Consider the following 22,154-nt stretch of genomic DNA (forward strand, 5'->3'; position numbering starts at 1 on the left):
GGAGCTAGCATGAACCACATATTAACTTCCTCTTCCTTAGAGTATCCTAACAGAAAGCAACACCAAAAGGTAGTGTTATCCATTTCCAATTATCTTACATGCAAGAGCCCAAAGCAGACAGCATAGGGCGAGGTAAGTTTGAGACATTTTTTTATTCTAGATTATGGCTGGTTGACTCAGTTGAGTAAAACATGGGACAAATAAGTCCAATGCCAAGGTTTCAATTTCTGGGCACTTAAATGTTCGTTTTGTTTGTTGAGACAGGGTCTCGCCATGTAGACCAGGCTGGCCTGAAACTCACAATGATTTTCCTGCCCTAGCTTCCCAACTGCTGGGATTACAAGGGTGTACCAAAATGCCTGGCTTAAATTTGTTTTTGAGCCATTTTAAAACACTCTCTGAAGTTGCTCCAAATTTATAGCATTAACAGACTATGCCTCCTAAATTAGCTCTTCTTTACAAAAGAAAAGCCAACCAGAAGAGACGCAGAATAGCAAAGGCAATTCAGGACAACAAAGGCAAGGCAGGGGGCATCACAATCCCTGACTTGAAATTATACTATAAAGCTACTGTGATAAAAACAGTGGTACTAGCAAAAACAACAACAACAAAAAAAAAAACAAACAAAACAAAACAAAACACCCAAAGATCAATGGAACAGAATAGGAGATGCAGAAACAACTCCAGACATACCCAGCCACCTAATCTTCAACAAAGGTGCCAAACACATTCACTGGAAGAAACAGCTTCTTTAATAAATGGTGCTGGAAAAACTGACTCTGCACATGTTAAAGATTAAAATTGGACCCTTATCTTTCACCATGCACTAAACTAAATTTGAAATGGATCAAAGATCTAAATATTAAAACAGAAACATTAAACCTGCTGGAAGACAGAACAGGTAAAACTCTTGAAGACACTGGTGTAGGCAAAGGTTTTATGAATAAAATCCTGATTGTACAGGAACTAGCACAAAGAACCAACAACTGGGATCTCATCTTATTAAAAAGCTTTTGCATGGCAAGAGAAACCACCAACAGAGTAAAGAGACAACCCACATTGTGGGAAAAAATGTTTATCAGCTATTCCTCAGACAAAGGATTACTACTGAGAACATATAAAGAATTAAAAAAAAAAAAACTCACAAATTTAAAGATCCAATAAAAAAATAGTCATCTGAGATGAATAAACACTTGTTAGATGAAGAAATACAAAAGCCAAATAAATATATGAAAAAATGTTCAACATCACTAGTCATTCAAGAAATGCAAATGACTATTATCAAGAAATCAACCAATAACAAGTGCCAGGGGGTCTGTGGGAAAAAAGGAACCCTTCTCCACTACTGGTGAAAGTGTAGACTGGTGCAACCACTGTGGGAAATCAGTGTGGAGATTCCTCAAAAATCTAGTATTGACGGTCTCATTTGACCTAGCTATTGCCCTTTTGGGTATCTTCCTAGAAGAATTAAAAACATTATACCACAGTGATATATGTGCACCCATGTTTCTAGCAGCACAATCTGTAATAGTTAGATCTTAGAAACAATCCAAATGCCCATCAACTGAGGAATGGATAAAAATGATGTGGTTATTTTTTTAATGTAAGGGAGTACTACTCAGCCATAAAGAAGGATACACTGGAGAACTTTTCTAGGTATATGTATGCAACTTGAGACCATATTCATAAGTGAAATAAACCAGATGCACATGTATAAACACTGTATGGTCTCCCTAGTGTGAGAAGCTGAAAGAGTAAATAAGATCCAAAAAGTATAACAGATATTGTAAAATGGGAAGAAACTTCAAAAGGAAAGAGAAACTGGGATGGGGAATGGAGAAAAGAAGGGAAGAGCAAAAAAAGAAACATATATACATATATATATGTGTATATATATATATATACACATATATATATGAGATAGGGAAAAGCAAAAATATATATATGCACACACAAGATAGTAAAGACTAGTTTCTCTTAGTTCATTGAAAAGGAAAGTTTGTGCTAATATTGTCTGGACAATTAAATGCTGATATTCTGCATTGTAACTAATTTAAAGATAACAATATGCAATGTATTAACCATTGTTGCCCTCCTATTATCTTGTTTTGAAATTTTATTTTTTTTTCTCTTTAAAATAAAAAAGTCCAAAACCCCACATATACTTTAAATAAGGTAAAAGAACAAGTAGTATAAATGTATACACCTTTACCGTTATTAAAGGGGAGAATTTGAATATGGTCATCAAAAACACACCTCGAGGATATGAACTGCTTAGAAACAAGGCTTTTTTATATTGCCCACCCTCATCTTACTCTGCTTAAACACTACTACTATATCACAGAAGCACTCTTATCTAAAAACATGGCTGAATAGAGATGGCTTGTAAAATATTCTTCACTGTTTGACTCCTCTGACAAACAACTAAAATTATTCTTCTGAATTAAAAAAAAATCTTGTCTTTTGTTAACTGGTAATAGGAGCAGTTTTTAAAATTACACACTTATTCATTAAAATACTTCTTGTTTCAGAGCATATTTTAAGCAAATTCCACTTGAAAGCTTTTAAAAACCTTTTTTTAAAAAATTGTTTTGCTTTTAGAGAAGGTCTTGCTATGTAGTTCAAGGTGGCCTTGAACTCACTATGTAGACCAGGCTGGCCATGAACTCAAAGTGATCCTCCTGTCTCAGCCTCTCTAGGGCTGGAATTACAGGTATGTGCCACATGCCCAGCTAAAAGCCTGTTGCATTTTAGTTTGGGTTATCTGTTAAAATTAATCATAATTGTAATGTTTAAAGTTATCTGTAAATGACCGTTCCTATTATATATCCTCTAAGTTACATTAAATACTGTATATATCTTCTGACTTACCTATGTATGCTAGATTTTTATTTTATTATATTTAGTGGTACTGGGGACTGAACCTAGGGTCTCTGCATTAAGCTGTTCTTTAGACAAAGGATTACTATTGAGAATATATAAAGAACTAAAAAAAAAAAAAAAAAAAAAAAAAAGGGCAAAAAACCAGACCTCCCAAAAAAGTTCTCCCTTGGCCCTTTTTATTTTGAGACAGGGTTTCACCAAGTTCCCCAGGCAGGACTCAAAGGTGTGATCCTCCTGCCTCAGCCTCCTGAGTGCTGGGATTACAGGCATGCGGTACCACACCCGGCTTCGTTTTTCTTCTTTTCCTTCTCTTTCCTCCTTCCTTCTCTTCTACCCACACCTATCTATCTATCCATTCACTGGGCTCTACTCGGTTATATCCCCAGCCTCCCAATTTTTTTCTTCCAACATATTTTCTTCCCTTACGTATTTATTTTCTGCTTTGTCCCCTTTAATATGATCTCTAGGATCAATTCCCTAGGATCTCAGTTCTGATTCCCTGGGTTGAGCCCCAAGTTCCGAAACAAACAAAATAATGACTTGTAGTATAAAGTTCTACACTAAATAGCAAGCTAAAATAAAATTTGGGGCTATCCTCACATTAGTATTTTACTTTTTCAGACAAGCTCTTGCTATGTCGCCCAGGTTGGCCTCAAACTCATGGCAATTCTCCTGCCTCAGCTTTCTGAGTGCTAGGATTACAGCCATGTATCACCATACCTGGCAATTTTGTATAATTTGTAAAGTAAGTCGATCTCTTTTTTTTAACCTATTAATCTATATCACAGGAAGAACAATTATAATGTAGCATTTCAAATCAGGGAATTGGCTGGGTGTGGTGCTGCATACCTAAGAGCCCAGCACTTGCGGGGGCTGATGCAGGAGGACTGCTGCAAGTTCAAGGCCACCCTGAACTACATAGCAAAACCCTGTCTCAAGAAGATAAAACAAAACAGAAAAACCAAGAGAATTTTTATTAATCGAACCATTCCAAAAGCAAAAAATGTTTCTGACACAGAGTTTCAGTCAGGATTAAAACTTTGGTATGTAAGAACCTGCTTGAAATTAGGTTTGAAGTATCCTCCGAAAAAGTCAAACAGACCTTAGGTCAGAGTCTTGTTTTTTTCCAAAGGGAATAAAATGAGCTGACAAGTTTTTCATGAGCATCTATTAAGTGACTGGTATTAGGAGCATCACAGAAGAGCTACTCTACATGGTCACTGACCTTCAGGAAGCTTTTAGAGGAAGATACTGTTGGTGTACAGGGAGCCTTCAATTCTTATCTGATTGAGTATCTGAGGTTTTGGTCACTGCACTCTGTCATTTACTAAAACTCTTTTGTGATACAGGGTCTTGCTACATAGTTCAGGCTGGCCTCAAACGCAAGATGGTCCTCTTGCCTCAGCCTCTCACGTACTTGGATTATAGGCCTGCGCCACTAGGCCTGACTAGCAATGTCATTTGTAACACAGGAGCTGTACCAGTTCTGACCTCTGGTGGAACTGGAGAGTACAGGTCACCTGCACCGACAGCATCTAATCAAATCCAGATAAAACCTCTGCACAGCAGAGGTGGGGGTGAGCCTCAGAACTTCTGCATTTGGTCACACAATGCTGTTTTGAGATACGGCAATACATCCTGGAGGGTAACTTTTGGCCTTTAGGACTCTCAGACCTTGCCCCATCTTTCCACTTGGCTGGTTCTGATTCGTACCCTTCCATTGTAATAAGCCTGTAATTGTAAGTACAGCACTTTCCAGACTTCTGTGAATTTTAGCAAATTATTAAATCTGAGGAGACAACAGGAAAACATAGATTTGGAGTCAGTTACTTAGGTGGGATGATGGCCTGGAAACCTCTGAACCTGTGGCTGGTATGTGAACTGGGGGCAATTTTGACCATGGCCATGGCCTTGAGTTTGGCAATACACTGGATGTAAAATATTTAATAATTTTATTAAGTTTTTACACAGAGAATAATAAAAAAATTAAAAACCAAAGAAATTAGGAACATTCTGGATAAACTGGCTATATTTTATCCAATTCTAACATTTTCAGTCATGCTGCTTGCTTTCAAGTGCTATTTTCTATCTCTATCAGCTCCATATACTAAATTTTGGGCTTTAGTTATTTTGTACAAATTAACTTGACCTCTACTCCATCCATACATGTAAATACTACCCTTCTGCATGTGTCTTATCATAAATTTGGCCTTTCTCATTAGTCTCAATTTCTATGGGTTTGATCCTTCTGTACTACATAATAAATATCAAATCAGGTCATTATCCTTGTTTTGTAGTTGCCTTTTGTTGTTATGTGGAAAACAATTCATGGCAGAGTCCTACAAACAGATTCTGTCGTATGTTTTGAGATAATGGGAATAGAATCCAAGAAGTGTTGAGCTATATCCCTAGTTCTTTTACCCTTTTTACACTGAGACAGAGTCTCACTAAGTCGCCCAGGTTGGTCATAACCTTGAGATCCTCCTGCCTTAGCTTCCAGAGTAGCTAGCATTATAGGCATGCACCACCATACCCAAGACGGGGAAAATCCCAGTACCCTCCCCCAAAAAAGAGGGGAAAGAAAAGTGTTTTATTACAAATAGAAACTTTTGCTACTGCTCTTAACTTTTGAAAACAGAAAATTAGTTATGCCTGGCATCAGAGGAATAATTCACTTCAGTTACAGAAACTCAAAAAAGAAAGTTTAACTGATTCACATCAATCCATATGATAACATTTAATCTATGTATTAAAAATTTTTTCAGAGCAAAACTGAGTTACTCAGAGAGTAAACCACCAAATTATAAAAAGGGTCAAATTCTACCTGATGAAATAATTCCATGTCGATTTCAGCTTCTGATTTCCAAGAGTTTTCATCTGATTGAAATAAAAACAGAGACTTACTAAATTTTTTGAACTGTTTTACTCTGTAGGTATCTTTATAACAAAATAAAACATAAACAATCTTTGTACCACTAAGATGCCTACTTACCAGAAACATTTTCCTGGAAAATAACTTTAGTTCCTTTAAGAAAGTTCTTGCCGATTAAAAACACCTCTTCCTCTCCTTTCACTGAACAGCTATGCAAGCTTTTCTTTAAGATCTCTGGCACTCCTGCTGGCTGAGCTGTGGGTATACACAAGCATTCCATAAAAAGAACCAACACTTATTTCTTACCTATGATCAAATTATATTTATATAGTCAGGTCTATGAGTTGTCTTACTGACCCTGAATTTAAGTTATTCAGCAGCTTAACTTTTATAGTAATAGACGGCAGAGAAGAAAATCAGAAAAGTACATATTAACTCCTAATGAATTTTGTTAAGACTTCACAGGCACAGATAAATGCCACCTTTGTCCTTATGTAAGTGGTAAAAGTTTGAAAAAAATGAACTTGGTCTTGTTTTATCTTAGTAATTTTTTTTGAAGTTTTGGTGGTGGTAGGGATCAAATCCAGGGCCTTATGTATGCTAGGCAAGTGCTCTGCCACTAGATTACATCCCCAGGCCTTATCTTAGTATTCTTTAAAAATTAAATTTTTAAAAAACAGGCTTGTCCCACAGTCCTAACCTTTAAAATATCAGCTATGCTAGATCATTACAAGGTCTCTGAGGTAATGAGTGGGATGTGGATGGTACTGAGGATATCTTTAAGGATCTAGACACAGGACCCAGAGACCCCAACCCCATACCAAAAGAACACCTAAAATTCAAACAAATCCCCTTCAGAACAATTTGCTTCAGCAGGTAGCTTCTCTGAACCAGGAAACCTTGATGGTAAAACAAGACGCATTTGTTTTCAACTGCAAGGAGTAATTACTACTAAAACTGACGAAGACAAGGACTGAGGAGCAAGAAAAAACAGGAAATTGTAATTAGCCTATCAACTGCCAGGATTTCCTTAAGAAAAGTTAATAGGTATTACTTAGGAAAACAGGTTCCAAAGTCAAGCAGATCTGGGAAATACTGGGTTAAAAAAAAAACTAAACAAAAATATTTCTACAAGCATTTCATATTCTGTATACAAATATCTAAGAGGTGCAAACAGTATACAGTTTTCTGAAAACATTTGACACCAGAAACATTCTTCCTTACCAATACCTATAAGGACTAATTTCCAAAAGATCACTCTCTGGGATTCTAATGTACAATGATCTACTTTAAGCACTCTTTCCTTAAAGGACTTTTTCCTTTATGGTTAACACATTCCTGTTGGTTTGACCCACTGGTAGTACAAACAGATCTAATCACTTTTTTTAGCTTTTTGAGACAGGGTCTCACTGTGCAGCCCAGGCTATTCCCAAACTCACTATGTAGCCCAGGCTGGCCTCAAACTCACGATGATCCCCTTGTCTTGGCCTCCCGAGTGCTTAGATTACGGGCATGTGTACCACACCCAGCTCTAATCACTTTTACTGGTCTTTTTACTAACCAAATTAATAAAAAGCCACTCAAGAGAATAGTCATGCATGTACCACCAGTGGTTCAAGCTGCAGTGAGGCACATAAATAGGTAAGGCCCCATCATGAATATATAAGCACTGTGTCAAAGCCTATACCACTTGTTTTTGTCTTTTTGAGACAGGGTCTCTCTATGCAGTTCAGGCTGGCCTTGAGCTCACTTTGTAGCCCAGGCTGGTCTTGAATTCCCAATGATCCTTCTGCCTCAGCCTCCTGAGTGCTGGGATTACAGGCATGTGCCACCTGGCTTGGCCTACTACTTGCTTTTTTAACAAACCCCTATAACACGGTACAAGGTAAACAGATACTGTTTATCTAACTTATCGATGTCCAAATTACTGAGACTCTTCAATAAACTGAGAATATCCTCATGTACATATTCAATAGTGAATTTTACGCCTTTATAAAAATGCTAACAAAGGGGCTGGGGATTTAGCTCAGTGACAAAGCGCCTGCCTGGCAAGCGCAAGGTCGTGAGTTCGGTTCCCCGTACCGGAGAAAAACCAAAAAAAAAAAAAAAAAAAAAAAAAATGCTAACATGGAAAGTTGTTATTAGAAAATAATCATGGCCCCTCTTTTCCCTAGGCCTCTCCTTACAAAAAGGCTATAATTCTTGGCCCACTGATACCAAGCTTAGCCACGTGGCTTATGAAGTAATATGCCAAGCCCAAGCAAAAGCATTAAGGGCCACCATAGTTCCACCACCTCTATTGTAACCCACTGTTTCTTTATCGACTTCTCTCTTCTTTTTGGTTGTTTATACTAAATGTAAACATAAATGAAGCATCATTCAACCTTTACTCACTGTAAACAAGTACCCTATCTTTGTTACATGAAACTGAGTACATATATACACACACACACACTGTCTAGAACTCAGAGGATTAATATATGAATGGACTGTGAAGGGCTATTGGTTGAAAACTGGCAATTATATACCCTTTCAAATAAAGAATTAAACCAAATAAAAGTAATTTTCTGGAGTAGTAACAACACGTATTTGTTCTTAAAATATTTGAAAAATATATTAAATATTATTTTGATTAAATACCACCACACCCAGGCTAACTTCCAATCTTTTACAAGGTCCTCTGTTTTAAAAATGTTTAATGGTTACTGTAATGGTTTTTATCTAGATGTCCTCCCAAAGCCTGTGTGCTCATAGGTGGGGCTTCTGGGAGCTAACTGGATCACAGAACATGGTACTCATCAAATTAGTCCACAGATGTGTTTACAGCTGAACATGATACTGAGAGGTAAACCCAAGCCAGAGGAGGTGGGTCACTAGGCTAGAGGATCCCCCTCCCTTCTCCCTTACTCTCTCTCTGCTTCCTGTCTGCCATGCCATGAGCAACACTCGTCTGCCATGCTGCCACACCTTGACAGGAGTCAGCTACAGACTAAAACCTCTACAAACAATGAGCCAAAAATAAACCTTTCCTCCTTTAATCTGTGGGTGTCAGATACTTTGTCCTTGCAACAAGAAAGTAACTAAAAAATACAGTTACCTAACAGCAGACTCCAGACAGAACAGAACTTCAGTCCGAATTATTTAAGCATTAACTGTTTTATTTTCATTTTCAATTTATAGGCTGACCCCTCCCCACCGCCCAGTCCTGGCTGGCTGGATTGAATTCAGAATCTTGCATATGCTCTACCACGTAAGGTAACTCTTGAAAGTGATTATATTGCTTGAAAATTACAGCATACACATAAAAAGCCAGCCACCTTTCTAGTGTTTTAGATGTTTTTTAGACAGCAGTTTAAAATATAAAGCTAAAAAGTTGTAATGAGTACCTGGATACTAAAAAAAAACTAAGCAAATATTTCAACCTGTCAAATAAACTAATGAAAGTCTATGAAAATTATTTAGTAGAAAGTTATAGAATAAAAATCATGTATCACATCAAGGAAGTACTAATTGTATGTGATATTTTGAGACAGGGACAGTTTAATTAATGATATTATCCTTTCCCCAAACTTGTGAGACAGGCAGAAATAAGAGAAGTAGAAAATTGTTGAATGTGGATTTAATTTAGTAAGTAACATGAAATAAAATATTATATAATACACAGGAAAGTCATAATATTGTCATATTAAAATTACTATAGAAGGGTATAATGAACACGAATAGTCTTAACTTAACAAAATAATATAAACTTATACACCAAAACCCAAAAACATATACACCTACACTATCTGGAAAATTCTATATATGTTTTTTTTTCTATAAATGTTAAGAATATAAAAGGGAATGATTCTTCCATCCCCTTAGAAACAAACAAAAAGACAAAAGATCCAACAGCCATTGTTAATTCAACAATTCAAAGCAGAGATTTTTTTTTTTAACCAAACAAAGCACAGCATGAATGCTGGCATTAGACCTTTTTTCCACTAGACAGAACATCAAGCATCACTTTCCTCTCTCTCCTGTCTATCATCTGGTCCCTTTTCCTTTTCCACTTCCTTCTCATCTTCCCTGTTTTCTTCTGTCTCCCACTCCAGTTCCAACCTTTCTAACTCGTCTTTTCCTTTCCATCTCTCATCCTACTGCAACTAAACAAACCTGCCCCAAAAAGGGTTGTATTCATGGAAATAAACCAAAAACTCACAAAAGAACAAATATTCTTATTTTACAGTAATTGTTTAAATAAAAAGATTTTTTGAGTCCTTTGTTTCACTGTATATTATTTATAGTTATTCTTCCTCTTCTCCCATTTCCATCAGTCCCAAAAGCCTTAATTCAAAATTCAAGATTCTTAAAGGGATCCAGATTACAAATTCAAAATTTTGCTTAGTAGTTTTTACAAAAAGAGACCTTGTCTCATTGTCTAACTTCAATCATTACATCATTTTTTGTCCCAAATTTATCAACTCTTTAATTTCTGCCAAAAGAATCATACCCTTTTCAAGGAATTCATTGACACAAAGATCCCCCTGCCAAGTCTTTTAAATCCCATTTTGCCAGTCTGTCTCCAATTGTCCTTTAAATCATAACCTAAGGTTTACCATCTCCAGTCTCAATCAGATTTTCTTCTGTTTCCACTATACCTTATTCCCATACCTACTGCAAATATATAGTACCTTTATATAAACTTTTTAATACAGTTCAAAGTTTATGTAATTTTACTTTTTAATTTTATTTATTTATTTTGAGACAGGGTTTCTCTCTATAGTTCAGGCTGGCCCTGAACCTATGGTGACACACATGCCTCAGGCTCCCAAGTGCTGGGGTTACAAGTATGCACCACAACCCATGGCTATAATTTTATATATACATATAGTATATGGAAGTAAAGAAAATTTTGTAGGGGCTGGGGATTTAGCTCAGCAGCACAGCACCTGCCTGGCAAGCACAAGGTCGTGAGTTCGATTCCTGGTACCAGAAAAAAACCAAAAAAAAGAAAATTTTGTAATACACTCCTCCTGTCTATAAACTCTTTATACTTTCATTTCTCTAATTCTAGAGTTTAGCACAATGTTAAGAATCCACTAAATTAACTACGAAACTGAGGGTGGTAGTCTGCACCTGTAATCTCAGCTACTGTTATGAATTTGAAAACTCAGGTCAACATAACATATCAAGAACCAGTCTAAAAAGCAAAACAGAACTACGAAGCTTTGCAAAAACAAAAACAAGCCTTATACTCCTTTGGAGATTTTGATTAAAGGCCATAGCTTTTCACTTTTTTAAAATTCACCCCAGGTAGACTCTAGAATTGAGAACCAAGGGATTTAATTTAGATTGAATGAATGACCAAATGTAAAAGGAAGCACTATTAAGAACATACAACTGTCTCTGAGCTAAATGGAGCCTCCAGTAAGTCCAACTGTTAAAATGGGAAGAACATGAGCTTATCTGAACAATCTGTCTGCCAAAATTTACTCTTTCTACAATAGGAAAGTTTTGAGGGTATCTTTTGTTTTTAAAAAATAGGTCAACTGAAGAGAAACAAACATAAAAATAATCAAGTTGAGACAAGGAACTTATTTCCCTTAATTATTTTTAGAAAAAACAATGTTTAAAAAGGGAGACATATACAACAATCTTCAAAACAAAACCAAACCGAAAATTCTGTAAATCCTAAAGCACAAATTCAGATAAGTGAAGGCAATAAACTGTCTACCATGAGACCCAAGAGACCTGAAAACAGATGTCCACAGCAGAATTTGAACACATATGTTCATATGTTCAGAGCAGCATGATTCACAATAGCCAACAGATGGAAATAACCTACATGTCCATCAATGGATAAACAGAATAACAAAATGTGGTACCTATCCATTAAATGGTACCTTTATCCATTAAACCATAAAGTATATATTACAATACACACAAAACTTGAAAACATGCTACATACAAAGAAGCCAGAAAGAAAAGCCTACTATTTTACTATTCCTTTTATATCAAATGTTCAAAATAAACAAATCCTTGGAGAAAGAAGTAGTTTCTAGGGAAGAAGTGACAGGGAAATGGATAGTGATTGCATATGAGCATTGAGCTTCTTTTCGGCATAGCAATAAAAATGTTCTAAAAGTATTTAATAGTAGTGATTATTCAACTTTGTGAATATCCTAAAACCCACTTAACTGTACAGTCTACAATGCTGAACTTTATGGTCTATGAACTATATTTTCAGTGAAGCTGCTAAAACATGAACTTGACTGTATCTAAATTTAAAATGAGAAATGAGGGGCTGGGATTTAGCTCAGCGGCAAAAGCGCTTGCCTGGCAAGCACAAGGTCGTGAGTTCGGTTCCTGGTACTGGAGAAAACCCAAAAAAATTAAAAAAATAAAATGAGAAATGACATTGCTCTATGCCAATATCTTACTAAAAAATTAAAGCCATACAAATGAGGAAATATATAATACGTCCATTATTATATTACTATTAATTAAAATAAATTCCTTGTTATATTCGGCAGCAGATATCAACTCAAAAAAATGGACAAAACTGGGCATGGGAGCATATGACTGTAATCCCAGTACTCTGGGAGGCTGAGGCAGGAGGAACACAAGTTCAAGCCCAACCTGGGCAACTTAGTGAGACCTTGTTTCAAAATGAAAAAAATAAAAAGGGCTGGGTTCATTGTGGAAGTCATGGGTTCAACCACTATTATCTCACACACACACACACACACAAAGACAAATCAACATCTACTTCCTCTGCCATAACCCTTCTTAAATAAGCAAAATTTATTCTCTCTTCCATTACAGAGCAAATGAAATGAATATTTTCTAGTCTATTAAAAACACAGAGCAGTACGCTGGGCATGGTGGCGCATGCCTGTAATCCCAGCACTTGGGAGGCTGAGGCAGGAGGATCACTGCGAGTTCGAGACCAGCCTGGGCTACAAAGTGAGCTCAGGGCCAGCCTGAACTGCATAGTAAGACCCTGTCTCAAAAAAATAAAAAATAAAAATAAAAACACAGAACAGTAATCAGGATCAAATAGGTTAAGCCAGAACTGTTTTCTGGGCAGCACTGTTAGAGCAATACTCACTAAAAAGGAGGAATGAGCAATACTCACTAAGGAGGAAGAACATCTAGTAGAGAACAGAAAGATGCTACTGTGAAAAGTAAAACTAAAGTTAATACCTTTTCTTTTTTACCTAGTCTAACATTTAAGCAAAAACAATTAAAAAGCCTATGGCTAACCACCCTGAACACATCTGATCTCTTCTGATCTTGGAAGCTAAGCAGGGTCAGGCCTGGTGAGTAATTGGATGGGAAAAAACAATTAAAAAGTAGTTTTAAAAACTTTAAATCTTTCATTTTGTTGCCAATTAAATAACTAACCAATCTACAGATCAATGACTAATAATATTTCCTGAAAAGCAATAAGCATAAAACAAAATTCACATTTTTACATAAAACAATGGATTTTTAAAAAAATCAAATCATTAATCCATTAAGAGTATATGGAGAAGCTCAGTCTCTTGCCAGATGATTAAGTCTAACTAATATTATAGAAATTATTATAAGTATTTTAAGGTAGCTATACAATGCTTTAAGGAAAAAAACTTTGATATGAAATTCTATGAAAATACTAAAAAGAAGTATGAAAACATATTTGCAAATAATTATTCTAGCACTTTCTCTTCTAAAAGAAGTACAAGGACCATCTCTACAAACATAGTCTTTTCTTTCTTTCTGTCTTCTCCCACCTCCTTTTCTCTCTTTTATGTTTATTTTTTAAATGTTTGTCACATTGACTAAACAGATAACCAAGTACTGCTTCTCAGGCTCCCAGGCCTCATCCCTTACTGTGATCCCATCTTAATCAAGTACTCAAATACCTTCTGACAACTCTTTTATTTTTTAAATATCATGCAATGACAGTTTTATTTTAAATAAAAATTTTATTGACCCAAAATCTGTGTACATATTTATAGAGTATAGTACAATAATCGGATACACATATACAATATATAGTAATCAAATCAGGGTAATGAGATATTTCTATTTCCTCAATCGTTTCTGTGTGTTGAAAATATTCGGACTGCTTTTTTCTAGTTATTTGGAAATTCATTTTCTTTAAAAGATGTTGCCAATGTTTATCTAATCCAGTTTTTCTAAGAGATGGTAAGATAGTGCCAAATAGTCAATTAAAGGAATTAAAATGCAAGTCCTACAACTCCATAATAAATGGCATCTACAAAAGAAAATGGGAAAAACATACATATTTAATTAAATTCCCTAATATAAAGTAAAATCTGCATTATAAAAAATTCAGAAAAGTCTAAATTTACAGAATAAAAATCTCCTAAATAAAGGAAATAGTTCTCAAATAATTTCTCACTGTAACCATAGTTTTAACCACCCAGAAGCCAAGGCTAGGATGAAGTGGATTGTTCAAACTTGGTTTCAATGTCTGAGTTTGAGCAACTGTCATGGCAGCACAGCATAGTGGCTAAAAGCAGACGTTTTATGTGAATCCTGACCCTGCTATTCATCCCTTATGTGGTCTTGATTTCTCTTAAGTCTTAGTTTCATCATCTGCAGAATGGAACCCAGGTATGGTGATAGTCAGAATTAAATGATACAATGTTTATGTAGAGTACTTAACAAAATGTCAGGTACACAGCTAGAGTTCAAACATGGTAGCTATTATTATTAGCTCTGTGTACCTTCCACTGTATATTGCTGCTTCCTGTGGTTACCACATCTATTGCAAAAATAGCTTTCTGGGGGAGAAATACGCATTTATAATGTGGACACACGTTATCATTAATGCTGATAATTTAGCAATGATAAATATAGGCAAAAATTTTTAGGATGTCATGTTTTCTATTTCTTTTATATTTTCTACCATCTTTAGCTAGGTATACTCATACTTTGTCAACAACTTCACAAAACAGGAAAGGAAGAAATGAACAAATGAACTAATAAAGGAATAAGCAAATCAAGCTGGCAACTATGTCCCAGTCTCTGCTAAAGCATTATGATCTGAACCATCAAGTACCACCTGGCTCTGTTCTTCGAAGAGCAGCCATGATCATGCTCAAAGTGTTAGTCTATACTTCACTAAAATCCCACCTCCATCCTAATAATATTTAAGTAAGGCCATGTCATGAAACAGCACATTCAGAAATTGGACACTTCAACTAAAAAAGCTTTACAACTCCATAAATCATATATAGATTATTCATTCTGTTTCTTCCCGAACATGACAGAATGGCCATAGAATCTTTAAACTTTGAAAATAGCCTATTTATAAGTACATATTACCTAGAAAGCACCACAAGAAAATACCACTATAAAAGTAAAATTTACATAATAATGAAAAAGAGAAATTCATTTGAATTCCCCTAAGAGCAGAAGATATTTCTAGTACTTTTTATTTATTTATGTATTTATTTATTTTTGGTCTTTTCTTCTGGTACCAGGAATCGAACTCACGACCTTGCACTTGCCAGGCAAGTGCTTTGCCACTGAGCTAAATCCCCAGCCCCTCTAGTACTTTTTAAATTTAGCTGAGGTATAATAATTTCTGATATGAATGAAAATATGGCTTACAAAGGATAAATAATTTGACAAAACTATGGAACAACTAAATAAGGGATCTACAACCATCCTAGGGGTAGCATGGTTCTAAGACCTATAGTAGCTCAATGGGAAACCCAACTGAATGGAACAGTAATTCTCTTTTGAAATCAAATATAAGTTATAAAAACGCAATGCCAAATTTAAAAAAGAGAGAGTTTTCTTAAATGATATAACAAAATTTCTCTATTTTTTACTTATAATCTAGTACTCATTAGAGAGACACTACAATTATAGTGAGAAACATATAACAAGGCAATTGTACTTAAATATAAACCCACGTTACCTTCTTTCTATGCTAATACACATGATAAAAAGCTTTATTTTCCACTTTTCAGCACTATATTATAATACTGTTAATTTATAATTAGAACTTCTAACATGCTATTATTTACAAAGTTCTGCTTACTTTTACATTGTAACACAAAACACAGTTAGGACCATAGCAATTAACCACAATGTAGGTACTTCGAAAATGCTTTGGCTTAAGAATTTATTTTGGGGAACCATTCAAATTACTTTTAAAATCAGTATGTGATGATAAAAGGAAACCATGAAATGCTACATACATTTTAAATTTTATTCCAATTACTTACCTTTAGTTTAGCTCAGAAATATGAGTATACTTTTCTTTAACTCTAAGAGATAGGACCTTGCTGTGTTGCCCAAGCTGGCTGTAAACTCCTGGGCTCAAGTGGTCCTCCTGCCTTACTCAGCCTTCTACCCTGCTGGGACCACAGATGCATGCTATGGTTTCCAGCTCCTGACTACAGCTTTTCATGTATTTCAAACTTTGCATAGTTATAAGCTTGATTGTATCAAAATCTCTAAGAGAGGTCTGAAAGATTAACAGCAAAGAGTCTCTATATACTTTATATCTACATATTTTCTTACTTACTACACAAAATTGGAGAAGACGGTGTTTGCAAGGTCAAAGTGGAACCATCTTTCCTTATGATGTTAACTCGAAAAACCAATCTGGCTCGAGTGCTTTTCTTCTTGGAACCAGCAATTCCTATTCTGGCTTCAACATCAGCGTTTCTCAACTTTAATATTCCTACACAGTCAACCCTAACACAGAAAAAAATGTAACAATTAACATTTTGATGTCTAAATACTACAACAGTCTTAATCAAACAATTTTTTTAAAAATGTACTTGCTAAACATATCCTTTAAAAATGAGGTGTAAGCCAGGCTTGGTGGCCCATGCCTGTAATCCCAGCACTCGGAGGCTGAGGCAGGAGAATTGCTGCAAGTTCGAGACCAGCCTGGGCTACAAAGTGAGCTCAAGGCCAACCTGAGCTGCATAGCGAGACCCTGTCTCAAAAAGACAAAAAAATAAATAAATAAAAAATAAATAAAAAGAGGTGTAAGCCCAGTATGGTGGTGCATGGCTGTAGTTCCAGCACTCAGGAGGCTCAGACAGGAGGATCACCATGCATTTGAGGCCAGCCTGGGCTACACAGTAAGTTCAGGATCAGCCTGAACTACATAGTGAGACCCTTTCTCAAAAAACCAAAAAAATAAAAATAAAAAAATGAGGTGTACATCCAGTCCTTACTATTTTTATTATCAGTAACTCTTCCTTTATTACATACATTTATTTTTATAATTTTTGAAAGTTACAAGTTGAAAAAATAAATCTTTGCCTAATATTTCTCAAAATTTCCCCTTTCTAATTAGCCTCTTTGCCAATCTATTCAAATGACTTGCAAAGGAAAACTAAATAATGTCTTCTTGAGACAGGATCTCGCTATGCAGTTCAGGCTGGCCTTGAGCTCACTTTGTAGCCCAGGCTGGTCTCGAACTTGCAATGATCCTCCTGCCTCAGCCTCCCGAGTGCCGGGATTACAGGCGTGTGTCACTACGCCCAGCTCTTTAAATAATGTCATCAGCAGCTATCCATTACAAATAACCATAACACAGGTCTCTCCTGTACCAATACATTTGCTGCTGTCATGGTTCAATTTTAGAGTTAAGCATCCTTTACAAAAGGCTTAAGGAAAATTAGCTTTAAAAAAATCAAATCATTAACATTTCAAATATTTTTAAGCGAGTAAAAATGTCTTAAAATCAAAAATACATGGTCTCACTGGAGATTGGTCTGCCCTCTGAGGTGGAGGCCCCAGAGCTCAGACCCATGCTACCAATTACTCCAACAGGAATGAGAGGGCTTGGGGCATGGTCTGCCTTCTCCCTCTGGCCAGACTGTCATCTCCATCGAGGAGTCCTGGGTAATCATGACTATGGAGGAACAAGAAAACAGCCTGTTGCTAGACACAGGTGCAAGTCTCTCAGTCCTTCTTTTCAATCCTGGCCTTCCTTCCAGCCATCATACCTCAGTGAAAGGAGTCACTGGTGAGGAGGTAATATGCTATTTTTGACAACCCTTAGGCTGTAACTACTTATTAGATCCTTCTTGCATATCTCTGTCTTCCTGAGAAACCACTTTGAAGATACCACCATGTATTACAGCAGCCATTGATATTTTCCTACTAATCTATCCATAACTGTGTTAAGTTTGTAATGTTCCTATCCTATTTCATAAGTGGATGTATGTTTATTATTATGTGTTTCCTACAACAACCACTGAGAATAGTTAATGATTTTTCAATAGGTCACTCATGTATAGCTCTATTTATTTTCTTTAGAAGCCACTTTGAAGATACCAAAGTATAGTACAACAACTCTTGATAATCTCCTACCTCTTTTGTCTCTAACTCACTATTATTTGTCTATTTGTTTTCCTGAGAAACTATTTTGTAGATAATAATATGTAAAACGATAACCATTGATAATTTCCTACCATTTTGTCTGTAATATGCTAAGTCCCCCTTATTATTATGTTATCCTTGTTTTACTCTTTAAAATAAAAAAGAAAAAAGAAAAAAAAAAAAAAAGAAAAGAGAAAGACATGAAAAAAAAAAATACATGGTCTCAAGATATAATTCTGTTTTGGTTTTTCAGACATGGTCTTGCTATGTAGCCCACGCTGGCCTTGAACTATGTAGCCCACGCTGGCCTTGAACTTGAGGCAATCCTCCTGCCTCAGCCTCCCGAGTGCTGGATGATATTACAGGTGTGTGCCACCACAACTCTACAGGATGTAATTTTTTTAAATACAGAAAAACAATAAAAACAGATAAATGTAGACCAGTAATATGCTTTACACAAATAAATGAGACAAGATAACTCATGGTATACATTAAAACAGTTTCTAAAACAAACATTAACAAATGTTTGTTTTAGAATTAGAAAAGCAAATCATTTTAACTTTTTATTTGCAATGTAATAATATGAATTTCAGTAAGTCTATAATTTTCAAAAGACCCAACACCTAGTTAATTTTTCCTGCTGTTAATCACATTTCTTTAGCATGGGGCAAAAGAATTAAATTCAACACACTGCTACTCTATAGTAATCTAATTTTTCATTTGTAATATTTTAAACATTTTAATAAAATATTCAAAATCTCTTTTACCTTAAGAACTGAAATTTTCCTGGCTATGACAAAAGTGTAACTTACAAGGAAAAAATTCTTACTAAGCACTTACGCCAGTGTCATGTTGTTGCTAGGATCAAGGCCAACTTCTATGACAGTGGTGCCTTCAATGTCCACTTCTTTGCAGGGAGTGGTATTTCGTCCAGTTACTCTGCAGGCCTGATAAAATCCATGTGGTTTCACTCGACCAGAGTCATTGCCCACAAATACCTGTAACACTACTGGTTCATTATGGCCTTCCAGCTGGAACCAGATAACATAAAACAGAAACACTAATTAGAAACTACCTGTAAAATCTTTAAAATCAAATCCTGTATTTGTAACTGGTCCCCTTCTCTACTTTAATCTTAAAACATTATTCACCAAACATTTACACAAACTGTATTTAATAAAATTCTATCATGCAATGAGCCAAAATTTCTCCCTATGTAGTATTTTGCAAGGATTAGGGATACCTGTTACACATCTTCCACACCATTCTTTTTCATTCTATCTTCAAAGAGAAATGTTCTTTATAATGGGATATACCATGGGTTAAAACTTAACCCCCCTACTTTTTACTGTATTCTGAGTTCTGAAAAGACTTAAATTACTTATCAATCAATTCTTCCGGGTTGAACAGTTTTGATTGCTTTAGCCGTCTCAAAAATCTTATTTTCTAAGTCTTTAAAAACTTTTACTCTATTTCTTTGTATTCACTTTAAAATTTCTTTTTAAATATAAAGTTTGGAGCTGGGCATGGTAGCAGATGCCTGTAATTCCAGCACTCAAGAGGCTGATGCAGGAAGTTAACTCTGAGTTGGAGGCCAGCCTGGGCTACATAGTGAGTTCAAGGCTACCCCGAACAACATAGTGAAACCCTGTCTCAAAAAAACAAAAGAAAGAGATGCTGGGTGTGGCACACAACTTCAACCCCAGCACTCAAAAGGTTGAGACAGGAGAGTCACTCCAAAGTTTAAGGCCGATTTGGGAATAGTAGTGACTTCAAGGCAAGCCTGAATTGCACAGTGAAAACTCCTGCTTCAGAGCAAAACAAAACAAAACAAAACAACACAACAAACTAGTTTAGGATTAATTCTAATTTTAGTATTGTGTATGGGGAAGATAATTCATAATTTGCAGTTATTTTTCTTTTTAGAACATATTTATATCTCTTCTTTCATTTAAAATAAAATATATGGGGTTGGGTTTTTTTTTTTGGTACTGGGAATCGTACTCTGAACCTCATGCTTGCCAGGCAGGCAAGATTCCACTGAGCTATATTCCCGGCTCCTTAAAATAAAATGTAAATGGTATCCAAGAAATATTTGGCTTCCAGTCCAATTAGACTTTCACATTTTAAAAAATATATATAAATATATAGCAAACCATTTGACCCTTCTGTTTTAGGTAGCTTTGGCTAAGATTAAAATCTGAGCAATTGTTTTCATCTTTTACTAAATGACACACCTTTACTGTAGGGAAGCCTTGCTGGGTTCTGTCTTTTACTGAGCCGCGGCTGCCCTCAGTCAGGTACCGGGCTCGGTGCTGGGTCTCAGGTTGTACGACTATCTTCAGCTCCTTGCCTTCGCTTTTAACAGGGTACTGTCCACACAACATAGGGCTCTTCTTTACTCCCGTTCCTTTTTGGTTGTCTAACGTTCTGAGAAATCAAAGAACAACATGAAGAAAATATCAAAAACAGTTTTCTACAAAAGCTGTCTAAGATAAAGAAACAGAATAGACAATACCGTTAACAACTGCTAGCTTACTGACAAAATAAAACAAAGCCTAAAGGAAGATACAGTCCATAAGCAAACTATCTTTAAAATTTTTAAACAAAACTTACTAATGTAAAATCTAATGTAAAAAGAAAGTCGGACAAGAGAAAGAATATATACATAAGCAGAAAGAGGAAGTATGATTGAGCGCAATAAAATTTAAAACTGTACTCAAAATAAAATTTTAAAACTATGTATCAGTCTTACATAAATATAAAAGGTTAACTATTATTATTTTCTAATCATACTTGCAAAGCAAAAGAATCAAAACATAATACAATGCACGCACACACACATACACACAGAGACCTTTTTAAAAAAGTCAGGATGTGGCTCAGTGGTAGAGTTTTTACCTAGTATGTGCCAGGCTCCTGGATTAATCTTCAGTACTACCCCTACCCCCAAAATAGGGCTAAAACAAAGGTATCTACAGTATGTCCTTTTGAATCTCTTTTTCAATCAACATGAGAGACTAATTAAAAAAATAGTGATTCAGTTTTTATTGGGGCCAGGCGTGATGGCGCACACCTGTAATCCTAACACTTGGGAGGCTCAGGCAGGAGGATCATTGAGTTTGATACCAACCTGGGCTACAAAAAGAGCTCAAGGCCACCCTGAACTGCACAGCAAGACCCTGCCTCAAAAACACACACAAAAAATTTTTATTGGGAAATGAATTTTGTTCTAAACAATCTTTCTCAGAAGTGATTTTTCAGAGCATTTTTATTTTTGATTAAATGATTAAAGCTTTCACTTAAAATTCTATTATTGGGCTTTAGAAAATTAGAATAATTTTTAATTGTATTTTGAACATTTATTGTTTAACAGTGCATGTGCTAGTGTGTGCTAGACAGAATGTATGTTCAAAGAGAAACAATATCCCTAATAGTGGTTAAACTTCAAGACAGCACACTTACTCCGTTAAAATAACTGAAGCAATGCAATAGGTGTTAACTAGAAAATATTTAGTTTTTTCTTTGAGCAACGTGAACTAGATTTAAAATTATCCATGTACATTTTAAATGAGTCAGGACCTATAAAACTTTTTGATTTACATTGAAGATTCAGAAATCATGAGACAATGTAGACAAAATCTCCTCCATAACCAGGTCCGAGAAAGAATATTATGATCAAACACAGCGGAGCTAACTAAACAGCCTTAAACTGCACTCTAATGTTTACCATTCTAGGTGGAACCAAGTCATTGCCTCAATCATCAAGAAGAAAGGGAAGAAAGGCAGTGTTGCCCTCAACAGAAGTAAGGACTGGGTTGAACTTCTTAACTAGGACAAGGGCAGAGGAACAGAGAGATAGAACTGACACAGAAATGTAGTAAGACTGACTAGATTAGAAGAAAAGTTCTGAGGGCAAGGGCTTTGTTTAATCATCTTCATATTGCCTAAAGATTACATACTTCATATAAGAGGCACTGAAGATTTGTTAATGAAGGCAAGTAGGCAGAAGAACAAAGGACACCAGAGGAAAAATAAAGCTTCTACT

General features: G+C 35.7%; 1 protein-coding gene across 12 annotated transcripts in view; it reads right to left on the minus strand.

Moving 5' to 3' along the window:
- Positions 1–22,154, minus strand: part of Nfat5 (nuclear factor of activated T-cells 5, tonicity-responsive) — a 108,085-nt gene that overhangs the window by 24,020 nt on the left and 61,911 nt on the right. For all 12 annotated transcript variants that reach the window (XM_013503964.1, XM_013503965.1, XM_005403545.2 and 9 more), the window contains 5 exons: positions 20,344–20,536; positions 18,947–19,137; positions 16,290–16,462; positions 5,876–6,010; positions 5,708–5,760 (listed from right to left, as the gene is read on the minus strand). In XM_013503964.1, the coding sequence (XP_013359418.1) occupies positions 5,708–5,760; positions 5,876–6,010; positions 16,290–16,462; positions 18,947–19,137; positions 20,344–20,536 (745 nt within the window). The remainder of the gene's footprint in view (positions 1–5,707; positions 5,761–5,875; positions 6,011–16,289; positions 16,463–18,946; positions 19,138–20,343; positions 20,537–22,154) is intronic.

This window comes from Chinchilla lanigera, unplaced genomic scaffold (assembly GCF_000276665.1).
Source record: "Chinchilla lanigera isolate Chin_1 unplaced genomic scaffold, ChiLan1.0 scaffold00083, whole genome shotgun sequence".
Classification (NCBI taxonomy): domain Eukaryota; kingdom Metazoa; phylum Chordata; class Mammalia; order Rodentia; family Chinchillidae; genus Chinchilla; species Chinchilla lanigera.